This window comes from Aotus nancymaae, unplaced genomic scaffold, assembly GCF_030222135.1.
Source record: "Aotus nancymaae isolate 86718 unplaced genomic scaffold, 86718_ANA_hifiasm-v0.15.2.pri h1tg000040l, whole genome shotgun sequence".
NCBI classification, from domain to species: domain Eukaryota; kingdom Metazoa; phylum Chordata; class Mammalia; order Primates; family Aotidae; genus Aotus; species Aotus nancymaae.
The window spans coordinates 119,336,835-119,360,706 of NW_026988454.1; the positions used below are offsets into that span (position 1 = coordinate 119,336,835).

Consider the following 23,872-nt stretch of genomic DNA (forward strand, 5'->3'; position numbering starts at 1 on the left):
AACGATTAAGAAGTGACTGGTCATGATTTGACTGATAGTTACTGAGGGTGAGTGGCAAGCATGTGGAGCCTCATTATTTCACTCTTCATACTTCTGGAGAGCTTTCCCATAATGAAAGACAGAAAAAAAACAAAGCTAAGAGAAACCTAGGCGATGCTTTATAGTTTCTTAGAGCAAATATTCTAAAATATAATAACTTGGTTATTTGCTTCCTCTGCCAAGAATAATGTAGTATATTTACGTTCATAATTCTGACTTTCACAGACTCTCATCACTAGATGAAGAAAAATATACAAAGGCAAGATATCTTAACCTTTTGGAATCACTGAAGGCTTGAGAAGTCCGTTTCTCAAGGAATACAGCATTTATGTCCTGATTCCACCCTTTCTCCCACCCCAATCAAGTTTTTGAGGATCTTTAACTTACCTTATAGCATCTCTTTCGCCTTCTAGATATCTTTTAACTTCACTGTTATGACACCAACTTTAATGTAAACAGAGGGGGAAAAACAACACACTTTTACTTTTAAAGGGTTAGAACTAGAATTTTTTCCCCTCCATGGCCAATAAGAGGAAAATAATATTCTTAACATATTTACTTCATCAAAAGAAACCTGGAGAAATACTATTTTGACTACAACCTTTAAAATTAGGAGAATATTTTCTAAAAGTAAGAATGCTTAATATATTAAAATTTGTGGCTATAAACATCATTATCTTACTAATTAGGATACTCTAGAAAAACTAGTCTATATTAACCTATATTAATGCCAAGTTAACATTATCTGGAGCTAAAACATTCATATTAAAAATAAAACTTTTGCCAGGCGCGGTGGCTCACGCCTGTAATCCCAGCACTTTGGGAGGCCGAGGTGGGAGGATCACGAGGTCAAGAGATCGAGACCATCCTGGTCAACATGATGAAATCCCGTCTCTACTAAAAATACAAAAAATTAGCTGGGCATGGTGGTGCATGCCTGTAATCCCAGCTAGTCAGGAGGCTGAGGCAGGAGAATTGCCTGAACCCAGGAGGCGGAGGTTGCGGTGAGCCGAGATTGTGCCATTGCACTCCAGCCTGGGTAACAAGAGCGAAACTCCATCTCAAAAAAAAAAAAAAACTTTTTTGGCCAGTTGCTCATGCCTGTAATCCTTGCACTTTGGGAGGCTGAGGCAGGAAGATTAAAGATTACCTGAGCCCAGGAGTTCGAAACCAGCCTGGGCAACATGGCAAAAGCCCTTCTCTACAAAAAATACAAAAACTAGACAGGTGTGGTGGCATGTGCCTGTAGTTCCAGCTACTTGGGAAGCTGAGGTGGGAGGATTGCTTGAGCCCAGGAGGATTAACTGTGACTGTGCCACTGCACTCAAGCCTGGGTGACAGAGACGACACATGGAAAAATACATGTAACATTAAAATGACCATGTTAACCACTTGCAAGTCGAATGTTCTGTAGCACTAAATGCATTCATATTGTGCAAACAGTACCACCATCCATTTCCAGAACTTCTTCATCTTTCTCAACTGAAACTTGGTACTCATTAAATGCTAAATTCCTTCTCCCAGTCCCTGGCTGCCACCATTTTTCTTTCTGTTTGTAGGAATCTGACTGCTCTAGGTACCTCACTGACGTGGAATCATACAGTATGTATCCTTTTGTGACTGGCTTATTTCACTTAGCACACATCCTCAAGGTTCATCCATGTTGTAGCATGTATCAGAATTTCCTTTACTTTTCTGAGACAGAGTCTTGCTCTGTCACTCAGGCTGGAGTGCAGTGGTGCAATCTTGGCTCACTGCAACCTCCGCCTCCCAGGTTCAAGCAATTCTCCTACCTCAGCTTCCCGAGTAGCTGGGACTATAGGCGTGCGCCACCACACCTGACCTACTTTTAAGACTAAATAATATTCCATTATGTGAATGTACACACACCACATTTTTTGCTTCCATTCATCTGTTGATGGACATCTGGGTTGTTTCCACCTTTCGGCTACTGTGAATAATGCTGCTGTAAACGTGGGTGTATAATAATGTGGATCTGAGTTCCTGCTTTCAGTTATTTTGTAATCTGTGCCTAAAAGTGGAATTGCTGGATCATAAGGTAATTTTATGTTTATCTTTTCAAGGAACTGTCATGCTGTTTTCCATAGTGGCTCTATCATTTTCCATATCCCATGCACAAAGATACCAATTTTTCCACATCCTTGTTAACACTTGTTATTTTCCTTTTTTAAAAAAAAAAATGGCCCATCTAATGGGTGTGAAGTGGTATCTTACTGTGATTTCTGCAGCGACTAGTGATGTTGAGCATCTTTTCACGTGCTTTTTTGGCTATTAGTATATCTTCTTTGGAGAAATGCCTATTCGAGTCCTTTGCCTATTTTTTAATCTTTTTTTTTTTTTTTTGTTGTTGTCAAGTTGTAAGAATTCTGGACATATATATAGTCTGGATTTTTTTCTTTTGATACAGGGTCTTGATTTGTCATCCAGGCTATAGCGGCGTGGCACACAGCTCACTGTAGCCTCGAACTCCAGGGCTCAAGTGATCCTCCCACTTCAGTCTCCTGACAGGAGCATGTCACCATGCCTAGTTAATTTTTAAATTTTTTGTATGAGGTGGGGGTCTCGCCATGTTACCCAGGCTGGTCTTGAATTGCTGGGCTCAAGTGATCCTCCCACCTCTGCCTCCCAAAATGCTGGGATTACAGGGGTGAGCCACTGTGCCTGGCCTATTCTGGATATTAGTCCCTTATCATATATATGGTTTACAAATATTTTCCCCCATTTTGTGGACAGAACAGCCATATATTTAACTCAGTCACTAACTTGACATGATTGACAGGCCAATTTCTCTAGACTTCACAGTTTTCTCAAACATAAAGTTGAGGGTACTGGACTAGCTAGCCTTAAGTGTTTTTTCAGCTTTAAAAATTTATGAAAAGCTGAGTGTGATGGCATGTGCCTGTAGTCCCAGCTACTCAGCAGGGAGGCTGAGGTGAGAAGACTATCTCAGCCCAGGAGTTCAAAGGCAGTCAGGAAAAAAATGGCAAAACCCTATCTTTTAAAAACAAAAAACCTATGGAAGAAAGTCCTTAACAAGTAAGTTCATGTAAGGAAATAAACATTTCTATGACTATTCCCCTTCCATGGATATTTGTTTATGCTATTCACTAGATTGGCCAAAATTTTACCAAAAAGCCAGATCCTTAGCTAAAAAGGGCCTACTCATAGGCCAGGTCCAGTGCCTCACGCCTGTAATCCCAGCACTTCGGGAGGCTGAGGTGGGTGGATCATTTGAGGTCAGGAGTTCAAGACCAGCCTGACCAACATGGGAAACCACATCTCTACTAAAAATACAAAAAAAAAATTAGCCAGGTGTGGTGGCGTATGCCTGCAATCCTAGCTACTCAGGAGGCTTAGGCAGGAGGATTGCTTGAACCCAGGAGACGGAGGTTGGAGGTTGCACTAAGCCAAGATTGCACCACTACACTCCAGCCTGGGTGACAGAGCAAGACTCTGTCTCAAAAAAAAAAAAAAAAAAAAAAAAAAAGGCCTACTTATTACAGCTTGAGTTATTTGTGTTGAATTCTATCAGGGTCACTATTTGAGAATTTTTGCTACAAATGTGATAACTAAAGTTTGGTTCCATATAACTATTTAATACAACAAAGAAAAGTGTATAATCATTACCTTTCAATCAGTGAATTCATTATCTCACTATTTTCTTGAAAAAGGCAAATGAGGTTGCTTGGTAGGGAAAGATAGTTACATAAATGTTCAAAATGGCTTGTTCCAGGAACTGCAAATGAAGAACAAGAGAAGAGTGCATGTAACAACTAAGAGCATGTTCCTCATGAGAGTTAAGCAATAGCAGAGCTTAAAAAAAAAAGGATGAAATAATTCAAATCTGCCAGGTACATAACCTGTAGGAAATTAACAGAATGGCATGTGGAAGGAATCCATGGAAAATGGCACAACGCATAGAGTGCAGTCAGGCAACTCCTACAACAAACTGGTCCCAATGTCTTGGTGTCTCAGCTTTATCATTTGTAAAATGGTGTGCCTGCACAATCTACTGCACAGGGTTATTGTGAACATTAAATGATAAAAATAATGTATGGGGGTTCTGGAAAAGGACCAAGCAATACATAAATACAAGATGGTTTTGTTTTACCATGAGACATGGATTTAAATACCAACTCTAATCATCACTGCAAATAATCTGGAAGACTAAACTCTTCATGATTCCTGGGCAACTAACTGAATGGAAATGCCAGTCAACACACTTTCAGAGAATAGCACTGCATCCAGGCGCTGTATGGCCAGGGCCAGGCACCGTGAGAATACAGAGATACAGTGAAGTCCACCTTTATGAAATGAATGAAAACAGAACATGGAAAACAACGATGAAAGAGCAAATCAATTCCCACATTAAAATAAGATTTATGTGCAATTAATTACGGGTATTCTAAATTTTAACACTATGCACGTTTCAAGTTATAAATCACTTGAAATTGTCACTTTTCACCTTTTCAAATCTGAGAAGGCTTGTTTATAAATAATATATAATTGAACATTTTAACATCTGAAAGCAAAACTAAGATCTTTATGGAAGAAGTGCTTTGCAGGTATAAAAACATTTACGCAGAAGTTTAATAGTCATTTGCTGAGACCCAAACAAAAGGAGACATATACATAAATATACGTTTTATTCTATAAATGTGTACATCACCATAGTCAATTAGCTATGCTTTGAACTTTTAGTCAATTTTCATTTTTGCAAGTGATCTTTATATTTGCTGGAGTAAAGGATTACAAACTGTCCCTACATTTTGAAAGAAAGTATAAATTACCTTGAATATCGGGTGGGGAAGGAACTCCATTTAAGTAATGAAAAAACAAAGCAGAACACTTCAGGAAAGGCATGATTCCAGCTCTGACACTCCTCCACAGATGCCAGCCAGATGGTATTTCTTTCAAGGCACTAAAAAAGAAAAAGGATGACTATTGGGAAATCTACTAAGAAAAGGTCACTGTACTAATAGCATAGTGTGAAAACAGAGTTGACGGTCATTTGGAACTGATGGCATGCATGCTTAAAAAGAGTGGGTTAATAGGCAAGTGGTTGCATGTTACTGTAGGATTCCAGGTATAAGTGGTGACACAGCCTCCAATGCTGTTACTAAATTTATAAAAGTAATATAGTCACGTAAAGAGAAAATGTAGAAAATGAAACGTTGTCTAGGATGGACTCAAACTACTGGGCTCAAGCAATCCTCCCACCTGAGCCTCTCGAGCAGCTGGGACTACAGAACATGCCACTGCACCCAGCTCCTATAAGCCACATTTTAAATAGATTTGTAATATTTTGGAACACATCTATCACTATCTATATCAAACTATTCCCCTGCAAACACTTAGACTGCTTTCAATTCTTTGTTAATATAAATAACTTCAGAGTGTACATCTTTTGCTTTTTGAGACAGGGTCTCACTCTGTTGTCCAGTCTGGAGTGCAGTGGTGTGATGACGGCTCACTGCAGCTTTCACTTCCCTGGGTGATCTGGCTACTTCGACTTCCTGAGAAGATGGGACTACAGGCACATGCCACCATGCCGGGCTAATTTTTGTATTTTTTGTTTCGCCATGTTGGCCAGGCTGGTCTCAAATGCCTGGGCTCAAGCAATCTGCCGGACTATAGTCTGAAGCCATGACGCCTGGCTGGAGTGTCCATCTTTATATGCCTATATGGTTTTTTTCTATATGTTGAATTATTTTGTTAATGTAGGTTCTCAGAAATAGGATAATTTAGTCAAAAAGTGGATATTTTAATAATTCTTGACTTTACAGATTTTGTTTTTTGAGACAGAGTCTTGCTCTGTCACCAGGCTGGAGTGCAGTGGCGTGATCTTGGCTCACTGCAACCTCTGCCTCCCAGGTTCAAGTGATCCTCCTGCCTCAGCCTTCTGAGTAGCTGGGACTACAGGTGCCTGCCACCACAGCAACTTTCCAAAGTACATTTGATTTAGCCTCTAGTCTGTGTCAGATCCTCTGAGCAAATGAAGGGTTCCACAGCCAAATAAATGTGGGAAGCTCTGCATATTATCACCTGTCTCCCAGATTTCCAATTATGTTAGTATATGAATAGCTGAGACAAGTCTGCAGATCACTCCACATCTTTTTTTAAAAATATGTCAACAGACAACAACTTCCCCGAATTAACAAATGAATTCCTTTCTTATGCTATCATCATCTAGCAATATTTAAGGAAATGTGTATTATGTAAAGACAACTAACTCACCTTCCCGTATACTGGTGAAGTGTTTTATACAAAGCAAGAACTGCTGATTCTTCTTCACAAGTGGGATTTTCTTGATCCATGCCATTCTCTTCTGAAACATAAGGAAATATTAGTACTCTGTATTTTCCAGTTAAGTGTTGTCAGGATTGAAGACAGTAAGCATGCAAATATATTCATAAACTCACATATAACATGAAATGTTCCCAGAAAACATGCAAAATTTTAATCCCTCAAGTGGGAGCACAGTACTGATCTCCATCAAACCAAACAGCCAGCTGGCATGTTTTAAGTAAAATCAAATAAACATATTATCTTAAAGTATATGAAAAATAGGAATTTTGAATGCAAAACATAATTTAATGATGAACTCATGTGGGCATTAACAAATGTAAGTTAAAACAAAACTGGCAATCTAAAACCTAAGATTCTAAATGATTTAATTACTGTCCTACATATTACTGAACTCATAAAATTAAAAAAAAAATAGAAACATTCACATTACCAAGAAATTTTAATAGGAGACAGATATGTTTCAAAACTTTTCATATGAGGATACACAGAAAAAAGTAGCCTAATTATAATTCATCTATTATTTTCATCCAAATATCTTTTCCTCTAATACTTTTTTTCTTAAACTCTGAAAACCCAAGTATTTCCTTCAAGAAGCTGACAAAAAGACAAGAGTTACCTGTACATGAGGTAAGTAAGATCTGTATGATGTGTGCCATAGTAACCAGATGGAATATGTGAAGGTCTCCAGTGCCAAGGCTGATCCCTGAAAAATCCTGACACTGCAACGCAGGGAATGCAAGCACCAAGCCCACCTAGGCATCAAACACACGACATCAGACAGATCGCCCTTCCTTTCACTGCTAAGCACATGTCCATCTTCTTACTTTTACTTCTGTTTTGATTTTTTTTTTAAAGACAGACTCTCACTCTGTTGCCCTGGCTCGAGTGCAGTGGTGCAACCTCAGTTCACTGCAACCTCCACCTCCTGGGTTCAAGTGATTCTCCTGTCTCAGCCTCCTGAGTAGCTGGGATTACAGGCATGCACCACTATGCCCGACTTTTTGTAATTTTAGTAGAGTCAGGGTTTCACCACATTGGCCAGGCTGGTCTCAAACTCCTGACCTCAGGTGATCTGCCTGCCCTGGCCTCCCAAAGTGCTGGGATTACAGGCATGAGCCACCACACCCAGCCACATTTCCATTTTCTTACTGTGATCTCTCCTGAGTTCAGCTTCTCCCTTTAAGAACTCTTTGCTCTTAAAGAAAGGGTATACACGTTAGAAAATCCAACAGGACTGGCTACATGAAAAGACTTAAGAGTTACAGGACTCTTGGTGGGCACTATGACTTCATTAATCCAGTAGGTCCCCTATACATACCTTATTGTTAATAATAATAAAAACAATATTTGGACTCTTTCCAGGGAGTAGGCACTTGAAAAAACATGGGTTTTGGACGCACAAAGATCTAGATATGAATCCTGCCCCCTCCTCTTATGAGCTTTTTTACACAAATTTACTCTGATCAGGCCTCAGTTTTCCTATTGGTAAACTAGAGATAATATGTTCGTGTAAACAGTAGAGATGTAAGTGTGAATGTATGCAAAAGCTGACAGGTGCACAAATGCTAGCTTTAGCTTTCTTGGCCTCTTGCTAGCTGTATGGCAGTATAAGTGGTGGTGGTATTAGTCGCAGCAATGAGAACAGTAATAGCCAGCATTTATTAGAAGATATTGCTCTAAGTGCTTTACATGGATTAACTCACTGAGTTCTGACATAGTCATATGAAGTAGGCACTAACCAACTTAAAAGGCGCAGAATCTGAGGTCCAGAGAATAAGGGGACAGCACTTGGGGCTGCTGGGTGTGGTGGCACACTCTGTATCCTGTGCAAGGGAACCCAGTTGAGGTGGGGCTGAAATTTGGTCACCCACTATTTGGATAGCTGTGTGTCTTAGCACCAGTATGTACCTGCTCAGAAGATGTATCTTTCCCTGAATTATAAGGGGGTGTCTGCTGCTAAGTAGTGTGACCACAGGGCTGTATCTGCCAGATTTTCAACAAAATGTACAAAAGCACTGTATGGGCCAGCAGCAGGGTTTCTGGGTTTTTTTTTTTTTTGAGACAGAGTCTTGCTCTGTTGTCCAGGCTGGAGTGCAGTTGTACAATCTCTGCTCACTGCAACCTCCGCCTCCCAGATTGAAGCAATTCTCCTGACTCAGTCTGCTGAGTAGCTGGGATTACAGGTGTGCACCACCACATCCAGCTAATTTTTTGTATTTTTAGTAGAGATGGGGTTTTGCCATGTTGGCCAGGCTGGTCTCAAACTCCTGACCTCAAGTAATCCATCCACCTTGGCCTTGCAAAGTGTTTGGATTACAGGCGTGAGTCACTGCACCCGGCCTGTTGCTGGTGTTTTTATCTCTTTACAGGTTAAAAAGCACAGAGAAGTTAAAACATTGACCTCAGTCACAAAGCAAAATAAAAGACAGAGGATGTCTTGACAGCCAGGTCAAGTCTCTCGACGAGGCTCCTAAATATTTTCTTTTTGAGGTTTCTCATAAAAGAATGATACTCAGAAGGGGTAAGGAAATCATAGGATAACTCCTTCCTGTCTGCCACTACACTGCTCACCAAACCTAAGGTAAAGTTACATAATATGACAGAGAAGTTCAAACAAACTGCAAAATACCCACCAATAAATGAAACATGTCAATATCTAATATGCATGGAAGGTCTTCATGGCCATCATTAGGCACCAATGCTAGAGATTTAAAGAAAAGTACATTAGCATATTTCATATGACAACATATGTTAAAACGCATATAATCTTCTTTAAATTTATCTTCTTGCAAGATATGTAAGAATTTATAAGCTAGAGCTTACTTACATGTAAGAAAACCAGTACTACTAAATATTTAATTCATTATTGAGAGAAGCTGAACCATTAAAAACAAAATTTCAGAAGATGAGAAATGACCATAACATGCATTATAAATGTATTAATACTCACATGCAAAAAGTTTACAAAAATGTCCTTGCACCACTGAAAGCGATGCCACTGTCCAGTGTGCTGCTGCAAATCTCGTCAGTGACCTAAGACAGTCATCCTGAATTAAAGAAACCAAGACAATTAACAAAAAAACCAACATATAAAGCAGTTGTCTTTCAGGAATGCTAGTTCAGAGCACAGCTGGAAGCACAATGAAAGTGCTCTAGATGGTATGGAACTAAATCTATGACATCTCAATGACATGTCTCTAACACAGGATAAATGAAATGGGAAACATCTAAGTGTATGTTGAATAAATGAAACCTATCTCTTTGACACCATGTTGCTGGCTTTCTCTAGAAAAGAAAAGTATACAGAATATATGCATCAGATAGAAAGCAAGGGACACTCTCAAGATGAAGATGCAGGCCGGGAGTGGTGGCTCACGCCTGTAATCCCAGCACTTTGGGAGGCCGAGATGGGCAGATCACCTGAGGTCAGGAGTTCGAGACCAGGCTGGCCAACATGGAGAAATCCCGTCTCTACTAAAAATAGAAAATTAGCCGGGCGTGGTGGTGCACGCCTGCAGTCCCAGCTACTCGAGAGGCTGAGGCAGGAGAATTGCTTGAACCTCGGAGGTGGAGGCTGCAGTGAGCTAAGATCGCGCTACTGTACTCCAGCCTGGGCAACAGAGCAAAACTCCATCTCAAAAAACAAATAAACAAGCCAAGATGCGGATGCAGTATTTCTTTATTTTTATCCCAAAGAGATACTCTAAAACATATATTTTTTATGTTTATCCTACAGAGATATTCTAAAATGTGGATACTCGTCTTTAAAATGTAGAGTATCCTAAAGAGATTCTCTAAATGTAGTTTCCCCAATATTTGGAGTATTCTAAAGAGATATTTGGACATATCCAATAAAATGGGGGCACAAATGAGGGTGCCTGCAGCTATTAAAAACTGTTATGAGGACTAAAAAGTAGTAATAAGAAAACTCTTGATTTAAAGAATAAGGTAGAAACAAAGCTACATGTGAGTACCAATTGTAATCAAGCATGAATATGCTAATAGAAAAAGATGAATATGTGATAAGTTGATGACTTTTTCTTTCTGCTTATTTTTTCATTTTCCAAATTTTCTGTAATGTTGTGTGGTTCAATAAATATTGAGGTCCTACTATATACACTAGGTCTTGGTTCTGAAGATCTTCAAATAAAACTCATTCTCCCTCCTCCTGCTCTCAAAGCGCTTAAAGCCCTGGGGGTGGGAAAGGAAGAAAGTGGGGAAGGAGGCAGGCATCACAGATGAGAGAACTCTAACTCACAGTACATGCTCCAAGGGCTTTCTCGGGGAAAGGAAAGCTTGAACAGCATCTTAGAGTAGCAGTCTGCTTAGGGCATTCTAGACAGAGGAAATGGAATATGCAAGGCTTGGGAACTAGCATTGAGGAATTCGCAGTGATTCTACAAGTCTGGACCACAGGGGCGGGAACTGGGAGGAGGTGATAATGGAGAAATAGGTTAAGAAGTTTGTAGAAGTATGAAGAATATGATTAGGGTTGTTTTTGGAGGAAGCCTCTGATAATGTATTAGAGAAGGGTGAGATTCTTGGTAAAAACTGTTACAATAATCTAGTCAAGAAATGATAATGGGGCTGAACCAAATGAGTAGAAGGAATGGAAAGAATTTGACAGACTTTGCTGACCAACTGAATGTGAATGCCCAGGCTAAATAATGTATCCAGGCTGGGTGCAGTGGCTCACACCTGTAATCCCAGCACTTTGGGAGGTCGAGGTGGGTAGATCACCTGAGGTCAGGAGTTCAAGACCAGCTTGGCCAAGATGGTGAAACTCTGTCTCTACTAAAAACACAAAATAGCCAGGTGTGGTGGCGTGAACCTGTAATCCCAGCTACTCGAGAGACTGAGGCAGGAGAATCGCTTGAACCCAGGAGGCAAAGGTTGCACTGAACTGAGATTGCGCCACTGCTCTCCAGCCTAGGTGACAGAGTGAGACTCTGTCTCCAAAAAGAAAAAAAAAAAAAAAAAACTGTTGGTGTGTATAAAATTACACACACACACACACACACACACTCTTTCTCTCTCTCTCTCTAAGAATATGAAATATGAAATGAAATTAAAAACTGCTTCTTCTTTTTTAAAATCTGTATTTAAACATTTTTCACCACATAGATTATCTGTAAAATAGAATAAAACATGCTTTAACATAACTTGGCCAAAGAAAGGAAGCAAAGAGCTAGAGTGCCAGACTGAAGGAAGGCAACACTGAGAGCAAGAATAAGAGGATAACTAAGCACACTCGTCCACAGAGGAAGTGCATGGAGAAAAAGAAGAGAGGACACTGATGGGGAAGAGATGGATTCCACAGATAGGCATTCTTCCAAACCACATAGAAGGAAGGGTAATGGGATCCCTTATCTTCTGATACAGGAGTGAATGGAGTTATTCATAAGTTTTAACAGTGGAGTCAGGAAAACAGAAGTTGTTCACCCTAATAGTTATAAACTTTAAAAAATTAAATTAAAAAATTTAAAGAGGCCGGGCGCGGTGGCTCAAGCCTGTAATCCCAGCACTTTGGGAGGCCGAGGCGGGTGGATCACGAGGTCAAGGGATCGAGACCATCCTGGTCAACACGGTGAAACCCCGTCTCTACTAATACAAAAAATTAGCTGGGCACGGTGGTGCGTGCCTGTAATCCCAGCTACTCAGGAGGCTGAGGCAGGAGAATTGCCTGAACCCAGGAGGCGGAGATTGCGGTGAGCCGAGATCGCGCCATTGCGCTCCAGCCTGGGTATCAAGAGCGAAACTCCGTCTCAAAAAAAAAAAAAAAAAAAAAAAAAAAAAAAAAAAAATTTAAAGAACAGACTGCATTTTATTATTTAATTTTTTTTTTTTCTGAGACAGAGTTTCGCTCTTGTTATGCAGGCTGGAGTATAATCCTGCAATCTCAGTTCACTGCAACCTCCGCCTCCTTGGTTCAAGCGATTCTCCTGCCTCAGTCTCCCAAGTAGCTAGGATTACAGGTGCTCACCACCATACCTGGCTAATTTTTGTATTTTTAGTAGAGATGGGGTTTCACCATGTTGGCCAGACTGGTCTCGAACTCCTGACCTCAGGTGATCTGCCCACCTTGGCCTCCCAAAGTGCTGGGGTTACAGGTGTGAGCTGTTGTGCCCTGCCTAGACTGCATTTTATAAGGCCAGCATAACTTTGATGCCAAAATCTTACAAGAAAAAAAACAGGCCAATCTCTCTTATATGCATAGGTATAAAATCTTAGACAAAACATCACACGGCTGTGTGGAGTAGCTCATGCCTGTAATTCCAACACTTTGGAAGGTTTAAGTGGGAGGATCCCTTGAGCCTAGAAGTTTGAGACCAGCCTGGGCAACATAGTAGACCCTGTCTCTAAAAAAAATGAGAAATTAAAAATAACACATCACAAATCAAATATGGTGACATATAAAAATGGATAATATACATAAACAAGTTGAAATTATTTCAAGAATGTAAGATTAGTTTAACATGTGAAAGTTAATAAGTGAAAAAAACATCCAAAGAAAGTTAATCAATGTAAAATGATTAACACAAAACCATATTAATAGAAAAAAGTAGATGCAGTAGCAGCAAGAGTATCCCGAAGTAGTCTGAAGTATATACAATCACGAAATATATAAAATTGCCTTGAAAACTAGATAAAATTCTATCCTATATACCTGTCTTTTCAATAATAGACATACTAACTCTTAGTGTGGCAAAAAACATCATTGTCAACATTGATCATAGATCATATCATAGTCAAGACTGATATGAATTGCCATTCTGCTGATTTACTATAAAGATGCAACTCAGGGCTGGGTGCAGTGGCTCACACCTGTAATCCCAGCACTTTGGGAGGCTGAGGCAGGTGGATCACCTGAGGTCAGGAGTTTGAGACCAGCCTGGCCAACATGGTGACATCCCATCTCTACTAAAAATACAAAAATTAGCTGGGCATGGTGGTGCGTGCCTGTAATCCAGCTACTTGGGAGGCTGAGGCAGAAGAATCTTTTTTTTTTTTTTTTTTTTTTTTTTGAGACGGAGTCTCGCTCTTGTTACCCAGGCTGGAGTGCAATGGCGCGATCTCGGCTCACCGCAACCTCCGCCTCCTGGGTTCAGGCAATTCTCCTGCCTCAGCCTCCTGAGTAGCTGGGATTACAGGCACGCGCCACCGTGCCCAGCTAATTTTTTTGTATTAATAGAGACGGGGTTTCACAATGTTGACCAGGATGGTCTCGATCTCTCGACCTCGTGATCCACCCGCCTCGGCCTCCCAAAGTGCTGGGATTACAGGCTTGAGCCACCGCGCCCGGCCCAGAAGAATCTTTTGAACCAGGAGGCAGAGGTTGCAGTGAGCAGTGAGCTGAGATTGCGCCACTGCACTTCAGCCTGGGCAATAGAGACTCCTTCAAAAAAGAAAAAAAAAAAAAAAATGCAATCAGGCCGTACCCCAGATATTCTAGTTCAGTAAGTCCACAGGTGCCCAGATACCTATATTTTTTCCAAACTCCAGAGAATTTTAATGCAGAACTTCCAGCTGAGAACATCTGATACTGAAGCTATAGTCCTAAAAGAATAAAAAGGCCTTGAGATACTTTAAAAATAAATAAGGGTCCAGAGACTAGGTGTGTGCAATGACAAAAGCCAGCAAACTAGTTGATAAGTTGTCCCATGTAACTCTATTTTCTATACTGGTTTTTGTTTCTTGGTTAGGTCCTTATATCACTGGTTCTCAATCCTAACTCCTAAGAAGCTTTTAAAAAATATTAGTGTCCATCTTCAAAAACTGATTTAATTGATCTGTGTCAGGGCCTGACATTAAACACACACACATACACACACACACACACACACACGCACTCTCTCTCTCTCTCTCTCTCCCCCCCCCACAACTTCTGTTTGAGGAAAAACAAAACAAACAATCCCCCAAAATCTTCCAGGTGATTCTACATAAATAAAATGAGATGATTTTGCTCTCAAAGGCACTTTTGTTTTTTTTGAGACAGGGTCTCACTCTGTCACCCAGGCTGGAGTACAGTGATGTGATCATAGCTCACTGTAGCCTCAACTTCCTGGGCTCAAGTGAGCCTCCCACCTCAGCCTCCTGAGTGCCTGGGACTACAGATGCATGCCACCATACCTGGCTAATTAAAAAAAATTTTTTTTGTAGAGATGGAGTCTCATTATGTTGCCCAAGATGGTCTTGAACTCCTGGGCTCAAGCCATCTTTCTTCCTTGACCTCCCAAAGTGTTAGGATTTATAGGTGTGAGCCACTATGACTGGCCTGAAAAGCACTTTTATGATTGAAAGCTTAAATAGCAGGAAGTTTATGACATTAGCAGATACTAGCTACAAAGTGAAAACAAGCAAGCTTTGACTGTATACTCCTTCGTTTTCCTCGGCATTAAATGTGCTCAGTTTGACATTAATTTGCACTTATTTATACATGTTGCTTTTAAAAGATGGTTAAATGTGTGTTGTTTTATACTTCCATTTATAGTGTTAAAAACTCAAGACTAAGCACTCTAGTTTTAGTTTTCCATATTTTCAAGTACTTCACCAAGAGCTCTGAATGAAAAGAGAGGTATAGTTATTTCCTGAAATTTATTTATTTTATTAATTAAAAAAATTTTTTTTTGAGACGGAGTCTTGCTCTGTTGCCAGGCTGGAGTGCAGTGGTGCGATCTCGGCTCACTGCAACCTCCGCCTCTCGGGTTCATGCGATTCTCCTGCCTCAGTCTCCCGAGTAGCTAGGACTATAGGCGCGCCACTATGCCCAGCTAATTTTTGTATTTTTAGTAGAGACAGGGTTTCACCATGTTGGTCAGGATGGTCTGATCTCTTAATCTCGTGACCTGCCTTGGCCTCCCCAGTACTGGGATTACAAGTATGAGCCACTGCACCTGGCGTCATGAAGTTTACTTAAAAGAAAAACTAAACCACAAATGTTACTTCTTTAATAGCCTTACAGAACATGGGTTTTTACTATGAGAGAAGTGAATGCAGTAAGTAACTACTGCAGGTCCATGAGATTAAAAGAAGCAGAACCACCTAACTTCCATTCCACCCTTTCGAGAATTGAATAAACTGAGAACTTACCAGTCTGCAAGGTAAAGGACCAAACAATGGTTTATCTTCATCACTCAGAATTCTTTCTACGAATTAAAGATGGTTAAAATGGTAAATTTTATGTTATGTACATTTTAATAGAATTTTTTTAAAAGGTTAAAAAAAACCCAATTCTGCAGGCAGTACAATATTGTCAGGTTTCAGAATCTTCAGTCATTTCACAAGAATTAAGTTTGGTTACAGAGTTAAAAGGAACAGTACATTTCTTCAACTGACAAGAAGCTATAACCACCACCAAGAGTTCTCTGTTGCTGTGGTTAATTTATGAACTATCAATCTAGTATTTTGTCAGTACACTACATTTCTTGCTTCTCAGTCTTTTTATTATTTCTTCATATTGTTGCCCACTTTAAACATTTCATTTAAAAACATGATTCTACACACAATTCATATCAATGACTGCTTGTGACTTACAGAGGAACAGCTGTAAATCTCTTACCTATGCTTTGGATGGTGTATGCACAGCTACCCCAACACATTATGGGAACACGAGGATCCTCCTCATTGGGATGAACCTTTAGTCCCACCTTGTATGTAGCAGTTCCAAACGTCGTTAGCATTTCTTTTATGCTCTCCGAATAAGGGTTCCTGAAGTAAAAATGTGTAAAATTAGCTCAGAATAATGCGCACATATCAATCAAATGGTTCAGTTTCTTCACAGCTCTTTGCTATATTGAAATTAACCACTTAACATGTATCCAGAGGTAACTGTATGCAAAGTAATTAGAGATATGCAAACTGCCCCTGCCCAAGAGGACTTAGGCTCTTTGATGTAGCAGGGGTGAGGCACAGGCTGAAAATAGGGTGCTGGGCAAAGGTCTACAGACTAAACAGTGAGATCCTTGACCCTGTTTCCCATCCTGAGAACATCAGCAGTGTATACCCCCTGCCACAGAGATTAGTTTTTCCAGTGAACAATCCTCCAGGGAAAGTTGTTTTTACACATTTGGGGGTCACCAAGTAAAAGACTGGAGGTGTCCTGATCACCTTTACTGTGAGGCTTACAAGTCAGCAAGCTCCAATCTGTCCACCAGGTATCCTTATGCTCATTGTCTTAAGTTATCCAAGGACCAATAAACATTTAAGGAAAGCATCAAAGAGATAAACCAAAACAAAGACGCAGAGAAACAGAACTCAGGAAAAACAGACTATGTAGAAAGTAAAACACTTACAAGCTAATTAGGGTATCAGTTCAATAGGTGCAACAGTGAGCTAATAGAACTACCTCAAAGAACAAAATCCAGGAGAAAATTATTTAAGAAACAACATAAAAAATTCTCAGAAATGAAGGATATGAATGTTCAGATTCAATAGGTTTATTGAAAGCCTAGCAAAATGAATAAAAAAAGATTCATATACCAAGAAATATCACAGAAAATTTCAGAACACTAAAGCGATAAAGAGAAATATTTTAATAGTTTTCAGAAGTAACAGAGTTATTAGCCCGGGTGCAGCGGCTCATGCATGTAAACCTAGCACTTTGGGAGGCCAAGGTGGGTGGATCATTTGAGGTCAGGAGTTCGAGAATAGCCTGGCAAACACGGTGAAACCCTGTCTCTTCTAAAAATACAAAAAATTAGTGGGGCATGGTGGCACATGCCTGTAGTCCCACCTACTTGGGAGGCTGAGGTACGAGAATCCCTTGAAACTGGGTGGTGGAGGTTGCAGTGAACCGAAATCGTGCCATTGCACGATCTTGTCACTTCATCCTAGGTGATGCGAACAAGACTCTGTTTCAAAAAAAAAGAAGGAAAAAAAAAAAGAATAGAGGTACAAAGGAACCAGGCATGGTGGCTCACGCCTGTAATTCCAACTACTCAGGAGGCTGAGACAGGAGGATTGCTTGAGCCCAGGAGTTCAAGGCCAGCCTGGACAATGTAGACAGAACTCATATCTAAAAAAATTTTAAAAAAGTGGCTTGGTGTGGTGGCTCACGCCTATAATCCCAGCTACTCGGGAGGGTGAGACAGGATAATTGCTTGAACCCTGGACACAGAGGTTGCAGTGAACCGAGATTGCACAACTGCACTCTATCCTGGGTGACAGAGTGAGAACCTGTCTCAAAAAAACAAAAACAGAGTTGGGCGAGGTTGTTCACACCTGTAATCCCAGCACTTTGGGAGGTGGAGGTGGGCGGATCACGAGGTTAGGAGATTGAGACCATCCTGGCTAACACGGTGAAACCCCGTCTCTATTAAAACCACAAAAAATTAGTCACGCATGGTGGCCCACACATGTAGTCCCAGCTACTCAAGAGACTGAGGCAGGAGAATAGCTTGAACCTGGGGAGGCGGAGTTTGCAGTGAGCCAAGATCTTGCCACTGCACTCCAGCCTGGGTGACAGAGCGAGACTCCATCTCAAAAAACAAAAACAAAAAACAAAAATAGTTACAAAGGAACAGGAATTAGAATGGTATTAATTTCTCAATGGATATAGAATTTAGTAAAATAATAGCTTCAAAATCTAGATGAAAAGTTACTTCTAACCTATAATACTATACCCAGACTATCAACTGAACACATGAATAAAATGAACATATTTTCTAACATGAAAATATACCTTCCAGGTATCTTTTCTTAGGAATCTGCAAAAAGAGCAAGTATTTAAGAAAGAGGAAGACACTCAATCCAGAAAATAAGAGGAGCAGGGCCAAGGGAAGTGACAGCTGTCCCCCATCTTAACTGCAAGAGAACAGAGGCTGTGTGGGGAAGGAGGGATCATCTGACATGTCTGAGCACTTAGAAAAGCTGTCAGGAGGCCAGGTACGGTGGCTCACTCCTGTAATCCCAGCACTTTGGGAGGCGGAGATGGGTGGATCACCTGAGGTCAGGAGTTCGAGACCAGACTGGGCAACAATGGAGAAACCCCATCTCAACTAAAAATACAAAAATTAGTTGGGCGTGATAGTGCATGCCTGTAGTCCCAGCTACTTGGGAGGCTGAGGCAGGAGAACTGTTTGAACCTGGGAGGGGAGGTTGCAGTGAGCTGAGATCACGCCACTGCACTCCAGCCTGGGCGACAGAGCGACACTCTGTCTCAAAAAGAGAGAGAGAAAAAAGAAAAAGTTGTTAGGCACTAGAGAGATCTACTGCACCATTCAGAAAAAAAAATACATATACGGAAAACAAGTACATGAAAAAGCCAAGGTAATTTTTAATTATAAGAAAGACAAAACTATACAAGAAAGGAAATATAATTCTAATATGCACCTTATATTAGCAGAAACACAGTTAATATAAAAATTGACAACTAGATTTTACCAAAAACTGAAATAATTTACCAGTCAACAGTGAAAATACCGTCCAATTAGAAATATGGAAGTAAACACTAGAAGTGACAAACACAATAACAGGACTAGGGGACTGGGCAGACAGAAGATTGAAGTTTTTTCTTTCTTTTCTTTTTTTTTCGAGATGGAATCTCTGTCTGTCGCCCAGACTGGAATGCATTGATTGGTGTGACCTTGGCTCATTGCAATCCCCGCCTTCCAAGTTCAACTGATTCTCCTGCCTCAGCCACCCAAGTAGCTGAGATTACAAGTGTGCACCACCACGCCCAGCTAATTTTTGTATTTTTAATAGAGAAAGGGTTTCACCGTGTTGGCTAGGCTGGTCTTGAATTCCTGACCTCAAGTGATCTGCCTGCCTTGGCCTCCCAAAGTGCTGAGATTATAAGCATGAGCCACCACACCCGGCCTGATGCTTTTTCTATTCAAGTCTTATAGGTCTGTATTTATTGAATTACTTAGTACATGCCAGGCACAGCTTCCAGGTAGCTTTACGTACATTATATCACTTTATTCTAATAACACCTATGAATTATCCTCACTTAACAGATGAGGGAATTGAGGTACAGAGAGGTCAAGCAATTTGTCCAAAGTTGCACAGTTAATAAGCTGTGGTGCTGATTGGATGTTGTCAAGGAGAGCCAGGTAAAGAAAGGGGTGTGGTGGGGGGTCAGCAATGCCGACTGGGAGAAAGAGGTGAGAGTTAAACGTGCCACAGTGGCCCTTAGATTTTTTTCAATGAACAGCAATAAATACCATCACGTAATGCTTAAACATTTTTTGCTGTTGTTTTTAAGACAGGGTCACACTCTGTCACCCAGACTGGAGTGCAGTGGCACAATGAAGGCTCACTGCAGCCCCCACCTCCTGGCTCACACTATCCTCCTGTCTCAGCCTCTGCTTAAACGTTAGAACTAAAGATCAGTATCCTATAACATTCTGCTCCCTTGCTTGCCAAATCATATTCCTCCTAACTGCTGACTTAATCATTTATTTCAAATGGGTCAGATTTAAAAGAAATAAAATAATACACTCACTTAGGATGAAAATCAGGCCTGAACCCTTCAGGGAGCTGTAATTCATCCATATTTTCTGAATTCTTTGAAGAGGCATTATCTATAGAAACAGGCATTTTTGTACCATTATTCAATAGATGACAATATTCCTATAAAGTATGGTCATATAGGTTAAAGAAATTAAAAACAATAGGAAAAAATTCTCTAATAAAAACTGGCATAACGACCATATGAAACATGAAAACACTATTGCTCTAGTTGACCAAGGCCCTTTCTTCAGTTATCTATGCTTTTCCTCATAGTGCAGCCACTAAAACAAAAACATGAGTAGCTATTCTGTTTCTATGAAAACCAGTGATATAAATCCTGTTCATATTACATTCCCACAAGGTCATAAGTGCAGTGCATGGTCTATGAAACTTGAGAAGCCTTTGGGAATGCCAACAGTAAGGTGAGTTAGCCCACCGAGAACAAGCTAGCTCTGCAATGCTCAGTTACATCTCCCCCACCTCCAGAAGCTCTTCAATAAAATGGGGGAATAAGTGAGAAGTGTTTATTATAACTTCACATGAACTTGTGTGTTTAAGGAATAAGGAGTAATGCAGTGAAGTCAAATTTCGTTTATTAAGACAAGGAAAATTAGAATGAGTCAAAATTTTAAATGGGAGGTTTTACTTTTAAACAATTTCTTCTGGAAAAACATTTTCTGATGACCTCGAACTTTAGGGAAAAATGAAAACAGGTTACCAGAACTTACTAGGAGTACTTTCTTCTTTCCTAAGAAACTGTAATGCTTTTATTTGCTGAGATATTGTTCTAATCCACTGAGTCAGATTTGGTTGGTCTGAAAAATTTAACCTGCTAGAAAAGATTATAGAGAGTATTTAGTGTTTTATTATTGTTCCTTAAGATACAAAAGACTCCTTAAATGATCATAGGCATATTTTAGACACACTCCAAATATTAAAAACAAAAAGGATAAGGGAAAATTTGTTGCCTTAAAAAAAATCAGGGTATTGGCCAATGGAAATGAATATATTATTTGTCAATATGATGGTAATAACACTGTATTAAAAATCTCACTCTTCAGTACTGGAATTTGCTAAAATTTCTTAAGTATCACAATCACCATCACTATTAATATCTACCATGTGCTTATTATGTTACAGGCAGTTAGTAAATCATTTTAGTGCAACTATCCTATGGTATTAGATTTAATCCTCAAAATATCCCTACATTTTGTTTTAGGTTGTATTATTATTTGCACAGGTTGTATTCCTGTATTATTTGTATAGGTTGTATTATTGTCCCCATTTTACAGATGAGGAACCTGAGGTTTAGAGCTATGTAACTTGACTAAGGCCAAATAAGGGACAAAGCTAGCATTCAAACTTGGCTCTGTCAGATTCCAGAGCCTGTGTTCTTTTTATGACTGTATTCAAACATGACTAAACCATAATAGAATCTCATGGGCAAAAATCAAAAAGTGGACCAATAAAGTGGCAGGTGAAATCCAACAAGGGTGATTTCTTCCTATACACAGTTAATCTCAATCTAACAATAATTAATTTATCAGTTTAAATGCAGGTAAGTCAGTACCATGATATTCTTTTATAATTAAAAAGCATGAGCTTACACTCAAATCTACTAATATTTTAAGAACATTTTGTGGTAGCATAGACTAAGACACCACAATTTTTAACTCCTAAAACTGACAAGAAAAAACTGACTTTGTTTTGAATTGAATCCAAGTAACAACACAGAAATGGATTATTTATATTCACATAACTTAATATTTGTGCATGCAAGGTAAATAGCATAATTCTACATTGAGAAATGAAATTCAGATTTGCATAGCAGACATTATCAAATCCATATTTGAAATGACTGTGTCCCATACTCCTAACTAAAAGCATCCAAAAAATTATGAAGTTAAAGAAATTTTCCATTTTCTTTTTTTAGTTTGCTAGACAAATTCTAAAAGAGCTAAAAATATGGAACACTTTGCGAATTTGCGTGTCATCCTTGTGAAAGAGCCATGCTGATCTTCTCTGTGTCATTCCAATTTTAGTACATGTGCTGCTGAAGCAAGCACTTATTTTATTTTTGAGATAGGGTCTTGCTCTGTTACTGAGGCTGAAGTGCAATGGCATAATCAAAGCTCACTGCAGCCTTGACCCAAGTGAGCCTCCCATCTGAGTCTCCCAAGTAGCTGGGACTATAGGCATATGCCACTACATCCAGCTAACTTTTTACTTTTTGTAGAGACTATGTTGCTCAGGCTGGTCTTGAACTCCTGGGCCAGCTGAGATTTTCCATTTAAAATATACCAGAAGATTTTCACTTTTTGCCTGGTTCTTAGAAGTATGAATGGCCAGCAAATTGCAAAGAGTTTTATTCCAATTTTAGACTGTCCTATAAAGTCAGTTTGAGCTGTTCCATCTCCCCCTACCAGTTACTGAGCATCTCTTGAAAAGTGTATGGGAGATATTCAAAGTAGGGTCCCTAGAAATAAACCAGATACTTGGTTTTCATGAATACACAGGAATTTTATAGCTTAGAAACTGTTAATTTTTGGCCTGTTCCTCTCTAAAAACTAGAATCATATTCTGCAAGTCTGCTAGAAGAAATGACTAAAATTTGAAAAGTATCTGGAAAACACTATGCAATTGCCTAGACTAGGTTTTCCTCCCTGATTTATTATTTCATTATCTTCAAAGCAAACTATTGCTCTAAGTTGTCATAAGCCAAAACTTACTTGTTAAAAATATTTCTTGGAGGAAGCAGCAGAGGAATAACAGTATTACTCAAGCATTCACAAAGAGGGCAAAGGAATTCTCCGTTTTCTACATCATAGCTTGTATGTAAGCGTAATCTCTGTTGCCTTCGCTGTTCTTTAGCTTGAACGGAATCAAAATACCTTTACAATTAGAGAACATGAGGTATCAAAACAATGGTAATTTATATAAATGACAGCCATAAGCTTCAACATTTTAAATAATTTGTTTCCACAAACAGTTCAAAAATGAAAATCTTTTAACACCATTATTTTTAACATGATTTTTGAATGATTTTAAACTAAATTATTTTTAACATGATTTTTGAGTGATTTTAAAAATCAAAATGATTAAAAGTTCTAAAACAGGAAAATAAAAAAAAAGAATGCCATGTAAAAAAGCATTCACAAAGCAGCAACAAATATTTCTTGGTGCCATTGTTCTCTTGCCACTTCCCCAAGGCTGGTGGCTCTTTTGTTTGTTTGATTTTTGAGATGGCATCTTTCTCTGTCCTCTCATGTTCAAGCGATTCCCGTCTCAACCTCCCACGTAGCTGGGACTACAGGCACGCATGGTGGCTATTTGTTAGAGGTAGTTCATAACTGGGTGAACACAGTTCTAGAGTAATAGTATTATTGATTTGTTGGTTTTGCAGAAGCATAGAAAACCCCAAGGTAGAATAAATTTAGGACTATGTCATCTTATCACAGGAAGCCATTACAATTTTGGGAAGTAACAAAGCAAGTACTAACATCTTTGGAATCAAGAGTTGTCCACCCTGGACCCAAAGAAAGACAATATTACCCTTCTAGTGTTTATCCTACTGTAAAAACTCTTTTCTTCATCCACAGACTGATATAGATAGATCCACTTCCTTCTTTGGAAGATAAAGAAGAGACTTGGATATAAAGCTAAATTTAGAAATATATCTGACATACTTTACATCTATGACAATGCAAGTAACTTTTGTTATTTGTTAAGCAATGATATGGAATTTTTTTGTTCAACATTTTAGTTCTTTCCCCATTTCTAGAATAAAATTTCCTCTATTTTAAAAATGTTGAGCCCTTAGATAAACTTCTCTTGACAAATATTAAGAGTATAAATTACCTTTGCCAACAATGGGCATGCATAATGTGCCCACAGCTACTAGTGTGTGTTCCACAAGACAAGTCAGGGTGCATGAATAATGGATCATATTTTTCTGCATTACAAAACAAAACAAAAACAAAAAGCAAAGAATTTACTTTTCCTATAACAAATGTGTAACTTTAAATTGTAAAATCTTTGATAAAGACTTGTA

At 39.4% G+C, this 23,872-nt stretch overlaps 1 protein-coding gene and 1 non-coding gene across 5 annotated transcripts in view; both read right to left on the reverse strand.

Moving 5' to 3' along the window:
• UBR2 (ubiquitin protein ligase E3 component n-recognin 2) overlaps positions 1-23,872 on the reverse strand; it is a 124,817-nt gene that overhangs the window by 8,573 nt on the left and 92,372 nt on the right. For 2 of the 4 annotated variants that reach the window (XM_064361039.1, XM_064361040.1), the window contains exons 31-43: positions 23,680-23,773; positions 22,551-22,712; positions 20,550-20,653; positions 19,814-19,892; positions 15,929-16,077; positions 15,460-15,515; positions 9,320-9,416; positions 9,003-9,070; positions 6,986-7,121; positions 6,298-6,388; positions 4,851-4,981; positions 3,688-3,796; positions 427-483 (exon numbers count right to left, since the gene is read on the reverse strand). In XM_064361039.1, the coding sequence (XP_064217109.1) occupies positions 427-483; positions 3,688-3,796; positions 4,851-4,981; positions 6,298-6,388; positions 6,986-7,121; positions 9,003-9,070; positions 9,320-9,416; positions 15,460-15,515; positions 15,929-16,077; positions 19,814-19,892; positions 20,550-20,653; positions 22,551-22,712; positions 23,680-23,773 (1,333 nt within the window). The remainder of the gene's footprint in view (positions 1-426; positions 484-3,687; positions 3,797-4,850; positions 4,982-6,297; positions 6,389-6,985; positions 7,122-9,002; positions 9,071-9,319; positions 9,417-15,459; positions 15,516-15,928; positions 16,078-19,813; positions 19,893-20,549; positions 20,654-22,550; positions 22,713-23,679; positions 23,774-23,872) is intronic. The other 2 variants (XM_064361042.1, XM_064361041.1) reach the window with 2 other exon arrangements.
• On the reverse strand, positions 21,781-21,887 carry LOC135268497 (U6 spliceosomal RNA). The gene has a single exon (XR_010336812.1). It is a non-coding gene; the product is annotated as a U6 spliceosomal RNA (small nuclear RNA).